Source organism: Tenrec ecaudatus, chromosome 13, assembly GCF_050624435.1.
Source record: "Tenrec ecaudatus isolate mTenEca1 chromosome 13, mTenEca1.hap1, whole genome shotgun sequence".
NCBI lineage: Eukaryota > Metazoa > Chordata > Mammalia > Afrosoricida > Tenrecidae > Tenrec > Tenrec ecaudatus.
This window is the reverse complement of record NC_134542.1, coordinates 46,783,624-46,806,221: the sequence shown is the minus strand read 5'-3', so window position 1 is coordinate 46,806,221 and position 22,598 is coordinate 46,783,624. Positions and strand designations below refer to the sequence as shown.

The 22,598-nt window shown below is 40.8% G+C and overlaps 1 protein-coding gene across 1 annotated transcript in view; it reads right to left on the bottom strand.

The window, feature by feature from the left end:
• Positions 1–2,175: 2,175 nt before the first annotated feature.
• The window catches only part of TMEFF2 (transmembrane protein with EGF like and two follistatin like domains 2), a 293,002-nt gene continuing 272,579 nt past the window's right edge, over positions 2,176–22,598 (bottom strand). Inside the window, exons 8-10 of the mRNA XM_075528996.1 lie at positions 8,236–8,359; positions 5,907–6,065; positions 2,176–2,526 (exon numbers count right to left, since the gene is read on the bottom strand). Coding sequence (XP_075385111.1) covers positions 2,430–2,526; positions 5,907–6,065; positions 8,236–8,359 — 380 coding nt within the window. The 3' untranslated portion in view covers positions 2,176–2,429. The remainder of the gene's footprint in view (positions 2,527–5,906; positions 6,066–8,235; positions 8,360–22,598) is intronic.

Here is a 22,598-nt window from a genome sequence, read left to right as displayed (position 1 = left end):
CAAAATCAGAGAATGTGGTCTAGGGGGCAGCAGCAAAGAGGCATAGAGTGTCTAGATTCTGAATAAATTGAATCCTGGAATTCCAGAGCTAGGAGTGACCACTTTGTTTATAGATGCCAAAATTGAATCTTGAGCTATGAAATGACTTGTTCAGGACTCCCTAGCAATGAAGGGGTTACAGTAGGACTTGAGTTTTAGCTCTAACGACGCTCAGTTCAAGTTGCTTTCTGAAATTGCTACTGCGTTCGGCGCTCGGCAGACTTACTCCAGGCGGCTGTCCAATTCTGAGCTTCATGCTCAAACAAAGACATTAAAAATCCAGAGTGTGGCCAAGCAAGGGCGACACAGATGCTAGAGAAATATAGAAAGCATGTTGTATAAGGGATAGTGGAGGAGCAAATTGCTGAAGAGTGAAGGAGCATTGATTCCAAACCATACCAAGTACGCAAGTGGAGGCTAGATGGGATATTTCAGCAGGTTTTCAGTACTTTTAGAGGCCATGTTTTATTTCTATTTCTCCACGGCCTTGAATTGTGCCCGACACATATTTTCTCACTTGAGATTCATTGGTGCATTTTCTAAAGGAGGTGGGGGTGAGAGCCTAGGGACTTCAGCAGGAGTATATAGTATCAGTAACTGCAGGGACTTTGCTACACTATAGCTACTAACATTCATCTGTAGCTGATGGAGGAAGCTGTTTTGAAAGCTTAAGAGTCAGCGTCAGTCGAAATGGTTTTCGTCGATGCTCTGATGCACTGTGATGCTGCATTTTTGCTTGTCTCTGAGGAGGGGGACCTGGTGCCCCCGCCTCTGTCACTTCCCGCATCCGTCAGCCAAAGGAAAAGCTCCTGCAGGAGTTTAAAAAGAATTTATCTTCTATGAAGAGCTTAGGACCGATTCATGGAAGCACTTGAGAAATGATTATGCCAACAACACTGTTCAAAGTCATGGCTAACTTAACAAAACAATTATTTTTACAAAGTCTTAAATCCTACTTAGATGGCCACCTTTATTTATGTTTTAGTAAATAGCTTAAATACCATTCTGTGCTTTTCACGGAATATTTGATATTCAGAAAGTGTTGGTTTGATGTGTGTGCCTTATTCGTACCATTTTGAAGGAGCAGTGTGATGTCCTTTAAAGGGATGCAGACGTCATCTGAAGGGAAGGAAGAGGTTTGTTTAGATTTACTATATTACCCATGAATAATTATGCAGAGAACAATGGGAATAAGGCAATTATTTCACCTTATTATATTTTTCATTGATTGTTTGAAAGTGTTCACAATTTACTTCTTCTAAACAAACCGATTAAACGTACTTGTGTTCTTTAATTGAGCCAATTAAATCCCATGCCAACATCCCACCGAGGTCTTGCTGATGCTGAGGGATTTTCTTGCTTTTGTCACCATAAAAATATGTGCCAAACAAGTGTCTCCGATTTCATGAAATATTAGCATTTTCTTAGTTCCATTTCCAGGAACCGTTCCACATGAACCAGAAAGCTGGTCATGAAGTATTTAGCTATGATTCTATCTTCGTTTCAAAGAACCATATACTATAAATACAGCAAGGTGCTTCTGAGAATTTGTGATTTTGATGTTTCATATTTAATGACTTTATTAAATTTTCCCCCAGTTGTTAATTTCACTCACCTAGATGAAATAAATTTTGGCACTCAGAGTTGTACATTGCTCAAGGACCCTTTGGATATATATTCTTTATTGGGAGATTCTAAACTGCTTCCCAAATAAAAACCAATATCTTCTCTCCCTCTCCTTTATGAGTTATAAAACCCTCCCACCCCACTTCTTTTTTGATTTCATTTATATGCCAGAGATTTTTCTGCTCTGGGGATGAAAATGGAAGACTAGGGAAGAAAGTTGATGAAATCGAGATGATTCAAAGATCTGAAATATTTTATCCTCACTCGATATAAAGTAAATTATTTTTTCTATTTTCCAATAACCATCATTTCCCTTGATCTTGGAACCACTCAAAAACTAGCCACGGAGTCCTGTATAAACGAGTGTTCTGTCTCAAGATGTGGGGAAAGATGAAATACTGGAACCTGTACAGATTGGACTAGGCTGACTGTATGTACGGTTAGGAGATACCGAGAATTTAAGAATGCCATTGTTTTTCTCATCACTGAGTATTTATTATATATAACAAATACATGGGAAAGAAAAAACTATATTGTGTGATATAAATAGTTTATTTACATTACAGAAAAACATCAAGACAATGTATACTATTTCAAATATATCCATACATAATCAAATATAGCTGTAGTACATGTTTTCATTGGTGTAGATTACCACAAATGCAAGGCAACATGTGTAGATCTCGTCTTATTCTTTTGTCTATAATACTGTATTGTGTAGTCCAGGCTCCCGGCAGTCCGGCCATTGTGGAACCACGCTCCCGTTAGATGAGCCTCGTGGACGCTCTTGTGGTGTTGTCTGAACTGTAGTGCCCTGTATTTTGCTTCTGTCTGTGAATTCTGTTGCTTCTGGGGCATTTCCTAGAAGGTTGGAAAGTTTACAAATCTTAGTCCCATGCTGTCCTCTACAGTTTGATCCTACCAGAGTGAAGCTGTGGAGTAAGTGAACTATCATAGTACTGAGAACTCATTATAGTGGAAGCTGGAATTATTTTGGAAAAACCTATTTATTTATTTATTTATTTATTTATTTATTTATTGGCTTCTTGCAGTCATCTCTAAGCATCTGTGGAGGAGAATTTAAGAACAGAGGCAGACGTTGAAGAAGAAGAATACATTTACCTGGCCTTCTGCTGCTTACTCATTAAACACAAGGAATGAGTGAGCTCGGGGCAATCAAGCAAGCCGTGGGCTCATCGAAATTCACTCTAAAGGTCTTCAACCATTTCTTATTTTGAATGTCTTAAGGATAAATGTTATACTGGCATTTCAGTGCTAGGGAATGGGCCAAGTGTTCATTCCCGAGCTCTGATGGAAAGGAATGCTGTTTTGGGGTCAGCCTAATATTTTTGTAAATTAATCCCATAAGTCACAGACATAAACAGGTTTCAATTACTTGGCTTTCATATAAAGCTAAAGTTCATTCAAATTACCTAAAAAGATTGGAGATAGCATTCTTTGTAATAAAAGAATGCTTTGACTATATAAAGAAGAAAATCAATGCAAGTTCATATAAGATCCAATTACAAAGAGCTGTGGAATATGGGAAACTGTGTGCATGCTTCCGTGCGTGTGAATGAAAGTTATCTGTCTGTGTTCTGTAGGTCTGACAAAACCAACATGGAGCTGGAAATCATACTCTCAGTAAGCTGTCGGGAAAATGATCAGCAATCGAGCTCTCATATCTTTTGGTGCAAGATACTGGTTGTTTAGGAAGGATCTGGTCTGACCCGGAGTGAAGAACAGTACCGGGGTGTATGGAGTTAGAAAGTTGGCAGAGGACAAGAGACCGTGAAAGCGAGGACCAGGGGAGAGCAGAGAATGAGTCAGGAGGTGGTTAACAGCAAATTAGGAAGCAACAAGGGGCCTCCGCTTGGTATGTTTTTGCAAATCTGTTTATCACTCGGTATTAAGAACAGGTCTTGATAGTTAAGTGTGGCCAAGTCACAGGAAACTAGAATTTCCTGTGGGAGAGGACAGACAAAACCTTCCGGTTTCTGTGCTAGAAAACTTGTTTTTGAGGAGCACGCTGTCAAGTAAGTGGAGTGGGTCTACGTGGGCTGCTGGTGTGGCTTAGGAACCAATATGACTTCTGGGAAAGCTTTGGAGGGTTGGTGGGGTACAGGAGATTTTGGAAATGCATCCGGATGATGCTAATTTGATTTGTGTATTCTTTTTCTTTCTTAAAAGCATATAGGAGGGACATGAATTTAACACGGAAAATAAAGAAAGGCCATATGACTTGATGAAATGGTTTCTTCTAAATTGGAGACCACCTTAAGCAGTTTTTAAGCATTAAATAGATGGGAGGGCTTCAAAATTCAGGGTGGAAAAGTGACATTAGGTTTTAATTCCATTTTTCTATAAACGTCTTAAAGCCCCTTCATATGAGCAGCACATAGACTCTGTGTATAATTAGACCCTTATTTCTCAGCCTTCTGTGAATGTTGCATGTACCACTGCATGTTATAATACAACACGCTAAATGGACACCCATAAAATGTGTCTAGCGTGGTAAGGGTGGCACTGGAGTGCTTGGATGGTGCAAATATGTAGTTCACTAGGCTGGTAACTGAAGGGATAGGGGTTTAAGTTTTTGAGACACCACCGAAAATAAGCCTGGCTATCTACTTCCCCCAAAATAAATGAGCTCTTAGCCGCCCTATGGGACACACAGTTATCCTCTGACACCAGTGGTGCCGCCATGAGCCAGAAGTGGAAATGTGATTACTGGATGGAAATGTGAGTTTCTAACAGACTTGCAAACATCGGATGACACATTTAAACTTTTGCATTTTTGTCACACCCAAAGTATCGATCATATTGTTTTGAGATTATATCCATTAAATATGAATTTCATTTTTCACAGTATTATCCAGCTGTTAGCCAATTTGAGATGCTTATCGTAATGGAGAGGCAGGCCTTCTATTTTTAATACTCAGTATTTTGGGTTCCTTGAGTTCTCTTTAGGTTCCCAGCTTCTATTTTAATATAATCCAGTGATGCACTTGGCATCAAAATGTGACAGTCGAGTTGATGAACTCAACTTGGGTGAGAGCAGCCCAAAGCTCCTGTCGATGATCTTTCCTTAAGCCTTTGAGCCAGGCAGGATTTATGGGCCGTATTTCCTCCTTCTCAAGAGCAAATGCCACACCTGTCCCCAAAGAACATGGGGCAGCATACAGATACCGAGGCGCCTTATGGCTCTGTTTCCTAAAGAAACGATACTTTATTTTCGCCTCTTCTGAAAATAACTCTTGGAGAAGCATTCTGTTTTACTGGAGAGCGGTACGAAGGAATGAAGGTCTAAGTGAGTTGTGGCTGGAGAATTTGGGAAAAACCCTGAAAACGTCTTTGGAACTTTGAAAACAGGGAAACCTAGCCAGAAAGAAAGACCTACAGTAACTTTTTCTGGTTACCTAGAAATACATAACTATTTGGTTTCAAATGTAATTTCTTTGTTGCTGTGGTCTGAATGCTAAGAAGGTTTAGCAAATATCTGGGCTCACTGCTTTACTCCAAGCCCCAAATTAAACTTTACCGAGTCTCCTTTCCTATCAAAACTTGATGAGATTCTAAATCTCTCAACCTAGTTCACCAGTTGCTGATTGATTGGATTAGGAAGGTAGTATTATTTTTGTTATGTTGGCAGTTTGTTTTGATATATCAAATATTTTTCATAAGACAATTTTTTTGCATGAGTGATTTTCTTTGCATTTGGTGATTAAAATACTGTGTAATCTTTATTTAGGATAAAATATATTCCATATATATGTTGACATTTACTATATTTGCAGGTTATACTTAGAAATATAATCTATGGATAAAATATGTAATTCGATAATTATTTAGACCCAGTACAAAATATGCCCTGAACTTATTTGGGATACTAATTTGGAAAGTAAGTAAGGGGACTGATTATTTAAATAATTATCTAGTAGTTTGAATGAAGCCTGAATTTTAGAGTTAAAAGAGAAATGCATGTTTAAACAATCATTGACATAATAAATTAGGGGGAGCTGACTTTGAGTCGACCATAAGGAAGACTCATCATAAGGCAAAAATCATAAAAACCATTTGTACCACTCCAGCATGAAAACCGGCATCTCAAATTGCCTACTGAAGTGCTCTTATTTGCAAGGAAACAGGCTTGCAGAGTACGTGATGTTACCTATGATCAGAGCGATTTGATTAGGACAACATATCCCCCACCTGGGTGGTTGCTGAGTCCAGTTACTGACCTTGTGATGCACAGGACCACCACACAGATGACAGCAATCTGAATCGTTCCAATCACCGCTGCAATTAAGACGTACTGAAAGCGTACAGGACCAGGAACAACATATAGAACACTATAGTCCTTTTTCTCACAGTGTTGTCCAGTATAGCCAGCATCGCATCTGGAAGAAAATATCATATATAGTTACTGATAGCTGCCAGATTCATTTTTATAGATGGCTCATAAGAATAGGTACTTTATCAGAAAACTCAGGTTATCTTCTTCTCACCTTTTTTATTTCCCTAAGACAGTACTAATTTATGGGTAAGTTTCCTAGCTATGAATTTTCAACATGGTCTCTTTGCATACGTAGTTTGAAAGAGGTCTGATTTCTTGGCATACTTTTAATACTGGACTTTGAACATAAGATGATTGGTAAATATTTTTTAAGCTTCTTGTTGTAAATTGGTTGAAGCTTTACAGAGCAATTCCGTTTTCCATTCAGTAATTCATCACATATTGTTTCATGTCATTGATTGCAATCCCCACAATGTAGTATACCTTAGGCCAGTTTCCCCCCGTGTTTTCTATTTCTGTTCCTCCTTCTATCCTCACCCTTCTTGCTTCTGGATTTTGTCCTTGCGCAAATGCTGCCTTTGATGACAATACAGAAAGATAATAGAGGTTTAAGAATAAGGGATCTTTCTATATTTTTAGGTGACTCCTACAAGTATTTTTATCTTAATTTTTATTCAACCTAAGTCAGTATAGCTACCTGAGAAATATTTGTTTCTGATGTTCTGAATGTATAAACCAGAGCTATTTTTAAAAAGTAATAATCCATTTCCTGTGATACTATCAGAGCAAGTGTTAAAAGTATTGTCACCAATAGCACAAAAATGTCATCTCTCTAATTTACTGTTAACAGTCATCTGCTGATCTCAGAGTTCAATTTTGTTGGCAAACAAATACACAATTATATTATAGCAAAACCATTCTGAAAAGCACCCACGGCTATGTGTGATTCTCCCAGAATGACATTTGCCTCTCCCTTATGGCTTAACCCTTGCTCAGAAATCCCAGGAAGACAACATGCATGTGAAAATAAGCATTTGACCATAAAATGAGAAGTGAATTTTATCCAAAATATATGAAAGGAAATCAACTTGCCATTGATTTTGCAAACTCTTTTGGAATTTCACATTTAATATCTTTGAACTACATCTTGAGATCTTCCCTTTGGCTTAGGAAGGGTTGAATAATGGAGCTCCTGCCTAGGAGCAGCAGGAGTGCCCTCTCTTTCTCTAGAAGGCAGGTGGTCATGGATGCCGTGATGGCAACAGGAAAGGAAGACAGATCTTGAAAAGATGAGAGGGAGAGAGGTATAGAAAGATGGAGGGAGCAGAGGGGAGCCTTGGATTGATGGAAAGAGGGACGGAGGGGAAGAGGTAGGGAGAGTTAAAGGGAAAAGGGGGGCTGGAGAAGAGGAAAGAGAGAAACAGATAAACACACACAGAGGAGAATAAAATTCCTTTGATTGGATACAGGGCCATTATTTTTCCCTACGCCACTAATACATAAGGGAACTTCAAAATTCTGGGGAAAATCTCATCATAATTCCATTTTCACAAAATTTGTAGACCCGCTTCCTATAACAGTAATGTAAATAAAACCTTTCTTTTTCATTTTGAAATGAGATGGTAAGAACCATCTCTGAAATAATTATATTTTAACCGTGAATGCAAGGGCAATTTCTTTTTATGAAGCAGATCTAGACAAGCAATTTCTTTGTGTCTCCTCTGAGTTTGGGATGGTGGAGACCTACGGAGTAATTCACATCACTGTCCCAGGCTCCTGGGCAGGACGGCTGTGATTGGTGAAGCCAAGATGGTCCACATTAGACGGCCATCAGGGTGACAGAAGACATGCACTCTCCTAGGCACCTATGTTACTGAATGCAGAGGAAGGCCTGTCCACTTTTAAAGACACAGTTCTTGAGCACCTTCTAGGTGCCAAGCACTGTTAGAGGTTCAGGGCAGTTTTGGGAAAAGAGTGTTGAACACACGAACACAGAAACATCTGTGTTTTCAGGGAGCGCAACGTTTGCTTTCAAATTCCTATTAGAAGGATATGCTACTTAGTGCTTGACAGCGGGAGACCCCCTTTCACGCTTCCCCCCGCATGTGTGTGTGTGTGTGTGTGTGTGTGCACGTGCAGGAGAGGCAGAGAGAAGTTCTGCTGTTGATCACCTATGCAGGCAAAATGGCAACCAATTTGTTGTGAACAGCTAATATTGAGTTTCTACATTTCTTAGTTTTTGCATTTAAAGAGTTAGAGAATGAAAATGTTACCTGCAAGAGGGCTCCTGCGTATTGATGGCATGCTCACACTTGCCGTGCATGCAGAAGCCATTATAGTGTTCTGGACAAGGTATGTGGTGTTCTCTGGCACTTTCTTCTAATTTGTTAGCATTCTCTGTGAACACAGGTAAACGCAAGCACCCCTGTAAGGACCGTCGTGGCCTGGTCGGATCAAGCAGCACATTAAGATGCAATGCTACAGTCAGCCAAGATAGCTCAAGGGTAAGAACTCAAAGGCCCTACTTCAGAAGAAAGAACTGAAAGGCAGACATCTTGACAAGTGTGTTTAGAGAAGAAACTGCAAAATTACCCAGTGCTTTGTACGTTTTTATGCAATTTCCTACGCCTTTAACAGCCAGTGATGTCTCTGTGAGTTTTCAGACAGCTTTAATTTTCCTTGTGTTTAGAGTGTACATTGATCATAAAATAATCTAAGGAGGAACATCTTATTTTGTTTGAATTTCAAAGCCCAGCATAATGTCCCTCAGAGTAAAATGCTCCAACATCTTGATACTTTCTCAAGGTGGGAGCTTAAAAGTTAAAATATGACTACTTCCAATTGTGAAGGAGAGGTTTTCCAAAAGCAAATGCAAATTTCAGCAAATGTATTCTTTCAGGCATCCTTTATCATGTGCTGTGAACACGAATGTGACTAGAACCATACATTTTTATTGCCAAAATCAAGCTATTGAAAGAGCAAAAGTCATTCCAGAATCGCTTATATAGATACTGAAACAGTACAAACTGAATATTGTAAGTATATTCAATGCCAAATACTTGGCCTATTTTAGCAATGTTATGTGAAATTTAAACTTATCAGAAAGAAAAACAACGTCCTTACTGACAAAGAAAGTTGCCCGTGTTAGAAGGTAAGCTCCATGGGTTTTCTGACGCTTCTATGACACGGTGCTTACACGGTCACCTCCTACCCCCGTTCATCCAGATACGATCGCCGCGGACTGTGGCATACAGCTAAAGGGTCTTGTGAGGTTATTTGTATGTTCATTTTATAATGAAAACTAGATCATCTGAGAGTTCCTCCCCAAATACACAAGAAACAGAACTGTTTTGGTCTTCAGTAGAAATATATTAACAAGTACTAATTTGTTATCAGTAATGGGAGAATCTGAATGGATTACTCTGTTTATGGAATAAAGTATTTCCTATTATCTGTCCATTAGGATATACTCTTTATTATAGCTAATCCTTTACATTTTTTGGCTCACAGTGAGCATATTCCTCAGGAGAATGACTTCCTTTGGCACTAATGAAAGAGGCAAGCTCTTCATATTTAAGCAGAGCTGTAAAATAGCTACACATTTTAAGATCTAGGAACCATCACAAAACATCTATCTTTGAAGTAAGTTGTTAAGTAGGTTTAGTGCAGGGATAGTTGGGCACTTAGGGAAGATGACTCATTTTTCAATTCATAGACCCAGAGTAGTGCTACATGAAGTTTACCATGAAGATGACAACTAATGTGGAGACCCCATTTATTTGTTCTCTGTGTTGCGTTAGCTACGCTCTCAGGCGATCCTTTTTGCATTATAAGACTCCATCACTGATCTTGCTGCCATTAAATGAGGGCATGATTTCCAGGCGGAGCAGGAAGAGGATCTACAGCTCTTTCTCATCTGGTTTCCGATCCATTCCTTCAGGCTACTTTGGCCGTTTGCGGCATGGGGTTTTCAGTAGCAAATTGCCGTGTCAGTGAACAAAACTGAAGGGGATAGTGTTGGGTGAGATTCCCCTTATGTAAACAGGGCACTAAAATGCACTTTAATATATTAAAATGTCTTGGGGTGAAATTTCCGATATGCAAACGTGACCATGGTGTTTGGAGACCCGTGGACATGGCTATGGTCATTCATGAATTCCACAGCCAAGATGGGCTTGTGCTATGCCAGGACCAGGGGGCTGCCAGCTAGAATGGTCAAGCTGTGCACCTGCTGTTTAAAGGAGACGTTAGCAGTAGGGCATGCCAGCCCCACTGCTGAGGTAATGACCCAGCACTGATTCTCACTCTTATTTCAGAATCTTCCCCCATAGCTAAGTATCCAGCATTTTTGTTAGTAACCCTTCGCTGCTCTGCACACCTGCAGGTGGAGAATTCTCTGTAAGCTCCCTACTCTTTAGTTATACACTATGTTTTCACTCGTAGCACTTTTTGAACTGCTTTTTAAAAAAATTCCTATTTTCCCTCTGTCAGTTGCAAAAACAAATCAAGGAGTTTCTTTCTTATGTTGCACAAATATGTTCAACTCAAAATTCGTATTTCAGACTATTTTAATTTCACTGGGTTTCTCATCTCATCCCAATAGTGTTTCTGGGCGCGTGCTGTCTCCACAGTTATAAACTGAAGCCGAAGGCAGCACGAGCACCTCAGCATGCCACGAGCTTGATATTTTCATGAATTCACTGCCCAGTCAGGTTGACCAAGTGAGATGGGAATAGTTTCCATTGCATTAAAAAAACCCATGCAAAATAAAACCAAACACAACTGCTAATTAGTTTATACCAAGCTCGGCGTGCTCTGGTCTATTTCTAGTAGTACACTTCACTGTCAGATCAGAAAGTGGGGAGGCTGAAATAGATGAGTTGAAGCAATGATTCCTGGGCAAGAGAATGAGCGATCATCAATATATGTCAACAAATTTATAGCCAATCCAACTCCTAAAAGAGTTGATTGAAAACCTGAATATATAATCACTTCCAGTAATGTAATAGACATAGTTTAGAAATGAGATTTAAGTATATTAAGAGGAGTAGAAACACAGAGATCTAATATCCCAACCAAGCAAATGTTTGAGCATGGCAAATATTTGTGATTGTATGCATAGAAATTCATGTAATAATAAGGCATTTAATGATTTCAGATGATATAAAATGGAAGTTTTGGCAGTCTTCCTGCTTCCTCCTGTTGCTGAAGATTTAGACATCGATTTCTCTGTCCTTCATTTAGAAAGCGATTTAATATAAGGATTGTACCTTCTTCTCAGAGAGATAGTGACTATGGCTAAAACTCTTCAAGTCTCTGTTTATAAACCTCATTCAGTTTCCAGTTTAAATGTTTGCAAATGGTTTGTTCTGAAAGAGATCCTGACCCTGTAAAGAAAAATTTCAGCTACAACCTGAGATAGTCACAGTAGAGCTAATAAGGCTGAATCCCCACTGCTACTGAACACTCAAGTCAAGAGTTGTGCAAGTGGGTTGCTCTATAGACAGCTACACAAATGGTGCTTTCAGGGCACGAGGCAGGAGAAGCTAAAGAGAAAGGCAATGTCAAGGCCTTTTCATTCCACAAGTCAAGCAGCATAAGGGGAGGATAGGGTTGAGCTAGGTACAGTAGTTCAAATACTTAGCTCAGTGCAGAGTCTATGATGTGTGAGTGAGTGAGTGTGTGTGTGTGTGTTTCTAAGCATCCATCCCCACAGCATTGCTTATGATGACCCTTGCTTCCATCTCTTCCAAATGTAGAAAATAAGATCCTGTCTGCAAAGTAAACCTATCAAAGCAACACATTATGGATCAAACCCGATGGTGTGAAAATTGAGGAAAACGATCAGTATAGCTGTGGTCGTTACATAATCTGTTGTCAATTTGAGATTTATAAGTGAAGGGGTGGAGTTTAACCTGTCAATCATGTCGCAGCTTGATGATCTCTTCTGGAGGCACTAAGGAGATAAAAAGTTTGCTGGAGGTGGGATACATGCTCACTCCCTGGGAGACATTACTGATTACAAGCCTGATGGAGTTATGCTGATGCAGCCAGATTCCAACTACAGTGACCTTATAGGACAGAGTAGAGATTCTGAGACTATAAATCTTCACAGGAGCACACTCCCTCTGCTGTAGCAGCTGGTGGAGTCAAACCAGCCATCCTGTCGCTTGAACTCACTGCACCACCAGAAATCCTTTATAAAGTCAGTACAGCAGAATTCCATCATTGAAAGTCATATACGAGGGGCTACCCCAAATAAAACAGAGTTTAGCAGAGTGGAGATTTCAATGTGTACATTCCCCCTGCTAGTTAGTGCACCCAGTAGCGTCTCCTGGGAAGGTTCTCTCTGGCCACAGTGAATTTTTTTCATAAAAGACGTTTCGACAGGATCTGTCTTTTTGTTATGGCTGATCTAAGAGAAGAGTGTTTGGCTGTGAAATTTTGTTTCCTGCTCAGGAAAAATGCCATGGAAACTGTTGTGATGTTGAACATAGTTTATGAGGACAGCGCTATGGGAAAAACACAAGTGTATGAGTGGTTTTCTCATGTCAAAAAAGGTGAAATGTCAATTGATGACAAACCTAGTCCTGGACATCCATAAACTTCCCAAACAGATGAAAATGTTAACTCATGCGTCATCCATTTGGAGTTCATTCTACCAGACCAGACTGTTAAGTAAGCTTTCTGCTTAGAGGTTCTGAAAAGAGAGCTGTAACCCGGCAGGCCGTTCTGCCTCAGGCACCGGACTCACCTGACCTCACTCTGCACAACTTCCTTTTGTTTCTGTGAATGAAGACGCACATGAGCGGATGGCGATTTGAAGACTTGGAAGAGGTGAGGAAAAAAAACCAGACAAAAAACCCCCCAAAACAAAAAAACGTGGGAGGTGCTGTCAACCAGTCAAACAGATGAGTTTGAAATATGTTTCCAAGAATGGAATTGCAGATTTGACAAAAGTATTAAGTGTAATCAAGAGTGCTTTGAAGGTGATAAAGTTGTTTTGTAAAAAAATGAAATACATAGCTTTGAAAAAAACATTATTTTTGGGGGGTGTACCCCCTCATATTTCTGTACTCTCTATGATTACTTAATTTTAATGTTACTCTTTTCTATCATCACACCTTGAAAGCAGTTTGAAAGTACTTTCATTTTATAAACTGGAAAAAGAAAAATCACCTTTTCTTTAAAATTATAGTTTGTCCCTGAGATAGGAATAAATCATGAATTTAGATATAAATCATGATTGTTCCTATGGTTGATTAGTGTTGATTGCAGAGAAGATATATAACTCTTATGACCATGTCTTCTATTTATCTTATCAGGAATAGGCATCTGAGGTGGAAGGAAAGCCTCTTATCTGGTTTGAATTGCAATGGAAGATTTTTATAGACCAGAATAGCGCTCTTATTTAACAGATTTTGAATGTAATACAATATGAGTTCTTGCAACTTAATAAATTCCTTAATATCTTCTCCTGCTGTCATAGTTTCTTCGATGCATAGATAAGAAGTCCCTATTATTTTTAGCCTCTATGACAGAGACTCCAATGAGAATGCTAGCTATAAGTGATGGCCTAGCACAAGGGACATGGAGGCATGTAAGGGCACAATCAATTCTCAAGTTTTGTAAAGAACCCTGTCATAATATCCCTTGTTATTGGGCCCCTGAGTGATTTAGAAGAAGTCCCCAAAACAGAGCTAAAATTCTTCAAACATACCACATAGAATATTTATTTTATAAGTTGTACATTATTCTATTTTTTTTCAGAAGAGGAATTAAAATGACTTGAATTCTAAACTGTACTAATCAGGTAGTGGCCTGTGTGGGAGCAGGATGGTTGGGTGCAGAGAGGAAGCCTTTCTTGTCCTACCACTAGCCAGGCACTTATAAAAAGATGTGAGATGTAATTATTCCAATCACCACTTGCATATATAAATATTTTTATGAAGCATCAAGTTAAAATAAAGTGAGAGAAAACTAATTTTCATGTTGCTACATTCTCAGGCAAAGCCTTAATGACATTATTCAAGAATTGGTTGAATTTAAATTGGAAAAAGTACCAGCACCTGAAATATACGAAGTAATTTGGGGACTGGAATGATTGAAAGGCAACAATACTGGATGGTGATTTGCATGGGTTTCTATTACCTCAGTTTCCACTGGAAATATATTTACAACTGTAAAAGTTGAGAAATCTATGAAATCTTGGAAGAGAATGTTTTATGTAACATTTTCACATATACAATCCAAATGCACTTATTATAATTAAGGAATCTGACTTAATAAGGTTTATCCAGATTTATGTACAAATTCTGGATCTCCAACGAAAAAGTAAACAAGCCAACTCAGGAGAGTACTTTTTACTATTGCTTCTTGCTTGCTTATTACTGAGGGCAAAAGAATCAGAACTTGGCCACTGGCTCTAGCTCCTGACTCAGAAGTGGCCTGGGTTTGAATGGCCAGCCCTGCACAGGCGCAGAAAAGGGCAGGTCACTGGGAGAAACGGTGTTCTGTCCCCAATGGTCTTTTCAGACGCCGCCATTCGGTCAAGAGTCTATTAGCTCTAGGCAAGTGAGTCACTCCCTAGATTTAGAGGGTTTACCTCAAAGACCTTTTACAAATGACAGCATCGCATGGAACTTTAACCGTCTTTGCAACACCTCAGTAATATCAGGTCTTGGGAAGAGGTAGGGATCTGTGGTTCATCAGCCTCTCGAGGGCCAGGGCTCACATTGCCTTAAGCTTATTGGGAACAATTTCAACTGCTCTCCCCATGGAGTTTGACTGACGCATTCTTCTTCACTACCAAGCCTCTCCTCAAAGACACAGTCTGCTGTAAAACTAAGGAAAAATATATAGGAAGCCATTTAGGCCCAGATTACTTTATAGCCTTGTTTGTTTCTTCTTAAACTAAAGCTATGCTTTTTGGGGTCAAATTTATTTGCTTCCTGGCTAATCTGAGAATTCTCTCTTACTGCATTTCTTTGGTGGCTGTGTTGACCATGACAACCCGAGTGGCAGCAGAAAGAAGTGACATAATCAGGCTGTCTTCCACGTTAGCTTTCTGGGAGGCGTGCACCCATCTATTTTCCTCTTCATAGGCTGCTTATGCAGAACTAGGGAAATGGCTAAAATAGCCTTCTCAGGTAACAGATTTGTTTTACTCGGTGACCCTGACATGACTAACTAGCACAGAATGATGAGGATCGAGGCTGGAACACGCAGGGGAACATAGAGGCAGCAGGGATTTTAATAAGGTAGAAAAGGCAAAAAAAAAAAACCACCCTCAAGAAAAAAAAAAAAACCCAAACCAGAAAAACCCTGCCTGCCAATATTTTTAATGCAAGTAGATATTGCGTATGTGCTTGACCCTGTGCTGTTACCGTATATGATGTACTGGATGCTAATGTAACAGTTTGTCTTCCTGTGCACTTTCATGTTCTTCTCCAAACCCTAGTGAGAAACCCGGATTTATGAGAGATGCTGCTATAAATACACGAGGGAGCTTTTCCAAAGTTTGTGGACTTCGCTATCTTTGAATTCTAAATTCCCATGAACTTTTTGACGACCCTCCAGATCTGCACGTACTTGGATAAAACGTACTGTTGTTAACCTTGTGTTAATATGAATGCATCGCAGTACATTATTTTTATACTACTTCATGGTAGCTTCATTAAAACCTCGCTTTGTATAGATGATAAAATGAAGCTCATCTAGGCTCATTAACTTGTCCTAGTCATTTACAATAGTGATAAGCACCAGAGGGGTGAAATCCAAGACTCCTGCTTTGCAGATCACACAGTTAAGAACAAGACTACATTTGGCCTTTGTATTTCATTTGTTCATTAGTTTTCTTCTATCACGTCTTATCCCAATTGTACCCCATTGCTGCTCTGGAAACCAGTTTTAGGCACAGGGCTTCCACAATAGGCTGATAACCCCAAGGTCAGCCCCCCCCAAACCAAGAGCTGCTCAGAGGGAGGAACATGGAGCTTTCTACTCCTGGAAAGAGTTACAGACTCTGAAAATTACAGGAGCAGCTCTGCCCTGTCACGCAGAATCAACTCTATGTCAAAGAAACTTCTTCGTCTTCCCCCAGAGATCCTGTCTAAGTCCAAGCCATCATGAATCCGAACCTCCCAATCCTCCTTTCTCTTCTGCCTCCCAACCGCTTCTTCACATATATTCCTGGACATCAGCATCTAAATGTTTTTTTAGTATTCTTGTTAAACTACAATCTTCCTGGGTCTATGTTTACAGATAACCCTCTTAATTTTTTCTCTTTGTTCTCATATCCAGATTGTTCATAATTCTGACCAAGATCAACAGTTGCATTGCTAAAAATAAGTTGCCTCTTCTTAGACCTCAACTGTCCTAATCTCTCAGAAATGCTAGATACAGATGACTTCTGTCTCCCTTGGGAATCCTCTCCTCCCTAGATTCCCAGTTGTTGTTGTTGTTCATAGTTTATTTCATAGGCATGTCCTTTTAAATAGTTCCCTTAAATGTTGATACTTTCATAAGATTCTCTTTATCTCTCTTTCCAAAAACGTTTTATTGTGGACATTGTTTTGTATCACTGAATGAAATCCCCACCAGGGAACCTCCTTCCTGTGCTTCCCGCTTCGATTCTTCCTCCTGTCCAAACCCTGTCAGCTCAATGCTCCTATGTTTTTGCACATTACACATTGTCCCCGAGAAGGCTCATCACAAGCTTCAGTTTTCGCCTCATTCCCACTGACTCTCAAGCAAGGATCATCCATCCCCACTCCCTTGATGTGCTTCAGATCTATATATCAAAGGGCTTGCTCATCCACTCCGTGACCCCAGCCAGAAATCTCAACTTCACTCTCAACTTTATCACCAAGTCCTGTGAGTTCTACTTTTTAAATATCTCCCAGATTTGTCCAATTTTCCGTATTTGTATTATTATGTCACTTACACTGGAGTAGTCCTTTTTCTCAGCTTTTGCACCCTGTCTCCAATATTTCCCTATCCAAATCAACTTTCCACATTAACACCGAAGCAACCTTTCTAGGAAAAATAAAATTAAATCCTGACTTCCTTTAAACACTCCCTGAGGAAATACCTCATTATTTCTAGAATAACCTGTCTCCAGTATGGCACTCTACAAATCAATTTCCCACACCCAAACCTGAGTGATCTCGAAACAAGTAAACAAAAACAACAAAACGAGGGCATAATGACATGCCTAACAACTCCGAATGTTATCAAGAGAGACATCATGCTCGGTAAAGTAGGTCGTCAAAATGAGGAAGACCCCGACCAAGACAGATTGACCCATGGCTGCAGCAATGGCCGCCAACTTAACGACTGGGCGCATGGGGAGCAGTCAGTGGGCAGGGACCCTTGTGTTGCACACAGGCTCCACAGGAGTCAGAACTAAGGCCAGGCCCCTAGGAGCAGCCAACAGGACGACTCCCAAAGAAACACCCTCGAAGATGTTCTCTCCTACTGTCCAATTTTGACATTCCTAAGAAGGCCACTCTGAATCTGGCCCAGCATTTCCATTTTCCCCTCCTGCAGTTCTCTTGCTTTTCCCAATTTCTAACTAAAGGTCCAGGGTTTGAAGGAACAGGAAAAAGAGGTGCGGTCTCCTGCTATAAGGACCACCGCCTCGGAAACCCGACGTGACTGCTCCACTCCTCGCTCTGTGCTCCCACACGTCTGGCGCAGTGAGGCTGGGGTATTGTCGCTGCTCCTCCCTGCCTGCTCTGACTCGCAATGTACCCTCTCCATCTAGCAGCAAATATAACACAGAGATGGTGATGCATATTAAACACCGGCATTTCAATGAAGTCAAAGTGTTCCGATAGACACAGCTATATAGCCTCAACATCCCAGAAAAATAGCCAAAGCATCTTAATTTTTTGGTCATCAGAACACCATGTTGTGAGGTGCAGTTGGGTGAGTCAGTAGGTAGCTGAGGATTGTGAGAAGCCCTGGGGGGGGGGGGGGTCAGTAAGGCCTGCTGAGAGAGGGGCTTCTCCACAGTTCATGGAGCTATAAGTAGACCATCTTGTTTTAAAAAGAATATCTCTTCTGTCCTCCAGGGAGGTGTTATATTCCAAAAGGACAGATTTATAATCATTTGAAGACTGAAGAATAAAGGAAACGTTGTACTTTTCAACAGAAAAACTTATATCTCTATGTAGACCAGACCTCAGATATCACATTGGAAACCACATAGAGCGAATTCTGAATTTCTGGGTTATAATTTGGCCATTCTACTGTGTGTTCAGCATTATCCAGAACTAAGAAATATTGGTTAAAATTTTTTGAGTACAATAAAAAGGAACCTTAAGACCAAAATTAAAATAAAAAGCAGACAATACATTTTAAAATAGAAACTGGAATTATAAATCAATGAAACATTTTCCCTCAGAAGTCTATTTCTTAATACACTCATGCATTTATTCTCATACTTAAACAATATTTTATGCTAATAGATGAACACCAAAAATATATATACAGACATACTTGATATGGCAATGAGTAAGGCCCATAGTGATCAGCCTGTCTTTTTAGAAGAGCACTCTAGAAAGAACTGGAAAGCTATTATGGTTTCTTAAAATAAGAAAAAAGCTATAGCTTTTCCTCTCTGATAGCCTGCCTGAATAGAATCTCAGAAGAGCTTGAGGAAAGATATTTGTAGTAATGTAAAATTCTCTATGGAAACCGGCTTATAACCGGGCTTCTATGTTGGAGAAAAATAAAAATAAGTAAATAATTCCACATATAAGCTGGTAAAAGCACTCCTAACAGCTAAAAATGTGTTAGAAAGTATTTGGGGAGAATACTTAAGGGACAATAATTCTAAACATCATTAACTCCTTACCCTAAATAGTGCAGGGAAGCACACTTGAGGATCTTTTGCAGTGCTACATACCTGGACAGCATCTGTAGGTCCAGGCCTTTAGGTTGGATGTTTCAGACTCTCGGAAGACTCCTTGGTGTTCTGACATTTCTGTGAGTTGTATGTGCATATACGTGTTTATATAAACACAATTCTATGACTTTTGTGTTCATAGACTCACCTCTGTGACTCCATCTCACACACAGTGAAAGGTTGGCAAATCCAGAACCAACTTCACAATTGCCAGTAAACTTGAATCCATTGTTGTAGCTACTAGTTGTTTTGAGTGATGATCAATTTCTGACTGAAGTCATTGGTTGAATTCTTCCATTTCTGCATCGCTAACTTCAATGGTTGGTGCATGAATTTGAATATAAGTTGAACTGACTTAAAGACCGTGTATAAGCATTATCCTGTCACGACACTGTACTTCACAATGGATCCTGAAACGTCAGTTCTTGTTGGTGGAGGCAGTGATATTGCCCTTGCATCTGTCATTCCTGGCGTAATCAATAATATAATTTTCTGATTCAAAATGGTCAATACCAGTTCATTGAAATTGACTAACTTTTAGAATACTGATCTTCTTATGTTCAGTTTCATTTGGACACTTCCGTATTTCCGAGATTTATAATTCATACATTCCACGTTCTAATTATGAATTGTTTTCAGCGGTTTCTTCTCATTTTGCGTTGTGCCCACCAGCAAAGGAAGGTTCCACAGGAATTCCTGCTGCTTTGACTCCATCGACGTCACCATGGTGGTCGGTACTCTGGAGAGCTCTTCCTTTGTCATATTTTGAGTGCCTTCTGACCTCAGGGGCTCATCTTCCAGAATTATCTCAGGCGTTGGTTCCCTTCGGTTCATTCTAGTTTCAGTGACCGACAGTGTTGTGATGGGATCTTTAGGGTGTTCAGTAACTAATAGTCTCTTCTTACTCTGGAAGTTCTGCTGAACTTTTCCCCTTTGGGCAACCCTGCTGGTATTTCAAACATTTGTGACATCGCTCCTGGCATCCCGGGACACACAAGCCACCATCGGAGCAGAAACTGGCCGGCAAGTGGTAGAAGCTACTGCAGGCGTAATCCGTTACCAGATGGTGGTGGTATGATCTATGAATCACGGCACTTAAGAAGTGACATGGAGAGCACATTTAGTACCCTAAGATTTCTAAGTTAAGGGAAATGCTGTTTATTCATACATAGAATAATTTCAATAGCCTGCCAGAAAGAGGTTTCCAGATCTTGGTCACGATCAACTGCGTTGGAATCACCAGGCAAGGAGCGGGGAAGCTGTCTCTTTGGAGGTGCTTTGGGTCATGCTGCTGACGTGGCAATCTGAGAAGCACTCTGTCCTCTGCTGTCTGGTGGCAGTGCAGATGGCCTGCGACTCAGAACTCACCTAAGAGATGGCAATTCAAACGTATGCACAGGCACTGCTGGAGAAAGGCCTAGGAATCCGCCTTCAAAAGGCTACAGTCAAGAAAGGAAGCTCTGTTCCCTCCTACCTGGGGCTTGACGCTTCAGCAGCTGGCGAGGTGAGGCGATCTGATGCTAGTTTTCCTGCTCTTTGGGTCGCATTTTCTCCTGATAACTCTCTTGATAAATGTCTAGTTCCGAGCTTATCTTATCACCTCTTCTGCAAACTATTCTTTTGCCCACGAGTGCATGAAAGCAGCGGTTTGTCTTCAGCGAATTGTCCCATGGCTCCCCTGGATGGGACCGGAAGTCATCAGGGGCCTTCAGGGGGATCTTGCTGGTCAGCCTGGACAGTTAATTTCATTTACAAATATCTTCCTCTTGGGGAACCTAATGTTCAAAGGATATGCCACGTGCTTGTGATAAATGCCAACATCTGTGGAAGCTTTCCAAATGTTGTCAAACCCCAAGTAGCTTGAGGCCACCTGCTTTCCACCTCAAGCCTTCTTTCGATGGCCTTGTCAGAGAACTCAAAGAAGTTCCTGTGTGGAAGCCAAGGAAGTATGCCCTTGGGCCCAGGAATGACATAACGCAGCGGAAGCAGGAACAAATACATGGTTTATGAATGGTTCAACTTCCAAGTCGAAGAAGATGAGCATGGGTCTTTCGGTGGCATCTGTCCCAGGTCAGCTGGTTTGGGGGAATGGGAAGTTCCTAAGAGAAATTACTGGGGCAGGAAATGAAGCAAATGGAGAAAGGGGAACAAATGGAGACAAAACCATCATTTGTGGCATGGTGACAACTGGGAGAGATCGACTGTAGCAAATAGCAGCTGTGGGCAACACCAAGGAAAGGAACAGCCCTTGAGGTCTGTGGGGCTGGACAAAGGTCCCCTTTCACTTCTAAGCTGCAGTCAGTCCTGAAAGGTGTAAGACATGCTCTCGCAACGAGTTTTCCCCGGGGCGCACTTTGCATGGATTCCCACAACTTCTGGAGCCGGCTTCATGGGCAAAAAAGAGACCTGTACTTCAGTTTGAGAAAGAGTAAGTTAGAAAATGATGTGGGTCACTACTGCTTTGCCCAGAGTCTTTGCAAGACTACCTTCCATTGTGAGATGCCGAGAGGCCGGCATTACGTAGTGCTCTGAAATCCATTTGACTATGAAAGCCGCTGCTCTTTTGATGGACATTTTTGTGAGAATATTCCACCAACCCCACTCAGGGAAGCAGGGCATTCCACCATGGCGTCCTCCAACCGGCCAGAGCACAGCATGCAGAGAAAATGATCGCATTTATTGTAGTAAGGGCAGACAGGCAGCGTGGGGACTCCAGTCACCCACAGCACCCTATGGGTGCAGGAGGGTCCAGCTGTCAATACACCTATTACCCATTCAAGGCCCATGCAACCTTGAAAACACCTTTACTCTTTCTAAGGACAAAGATGGTGCATTATGTAAATGTATTCTCTCCATGGTTTTTAAGAGAAACTGGCGCAAAGTGAGTTTCCAGTGATAAGCCTGAATAAATACACAGATGAATATTCCAAGTATAGGAGATACACTTGGCAGCCACCTGTACCTCGGTGTGGTGCTGATTGTACAAAGCTGAGTGCCAGGAGGTTGTGTGCATCAGAGCCAACTGCCCTTCAATGAGGCGTCCTGTAGGGCCCAACCACTCTTGGCTGCGTAGGTGACCAGGTAAGATGCAAGACGGAAAATTCTACTCAATTCAATGGTATGTCTATATGTAGTTGTGACAGGACTAGGGACCAGGGTAGAAATCTTATCTGCATTCCCAGCAGCTTCAGTGAAAAACAAGAGGCAGGAGGATAGAAATGTGTTGCTCCCCATTAGCTACAAGACGGACATCTGTACATGACACAAAATGGGCACGTATAAGCAAACTTCGAGGGTTGTACACATTTCTCCTGTGTGAGGCCATGGCCCCAGAGGGTCATTAGAGCATTGACACTGTGCATTTATATCCATTTATAAAATTGGAGTAATCCTATGATAGGAAGGAATCTTGAGGCACAACCACGAGGCACTGGGCTGCGAACTGAGAGCTCACTACTTCCCTCTCGCCGCTTGTGTCCTAGAGAAAGATGGAGCGGTTTGCTTCCATAAAGCTTACAGCTTGGAGGACCCTTTGGGGCAGTATTACTCTATCATTTTTATTGGGGGCTATTACAGCTCTCATCACAATCCATGCGTAGCCATCGTGTCAAGCACATTTAGTCTACGGGACCTTAAAGGGTTAGTATAAGTTGAGACTGACTGGACAGCAATAGGTTTTCCATACGATCACACCTGAACTGATTGCATGGGTCTTCTATCCCT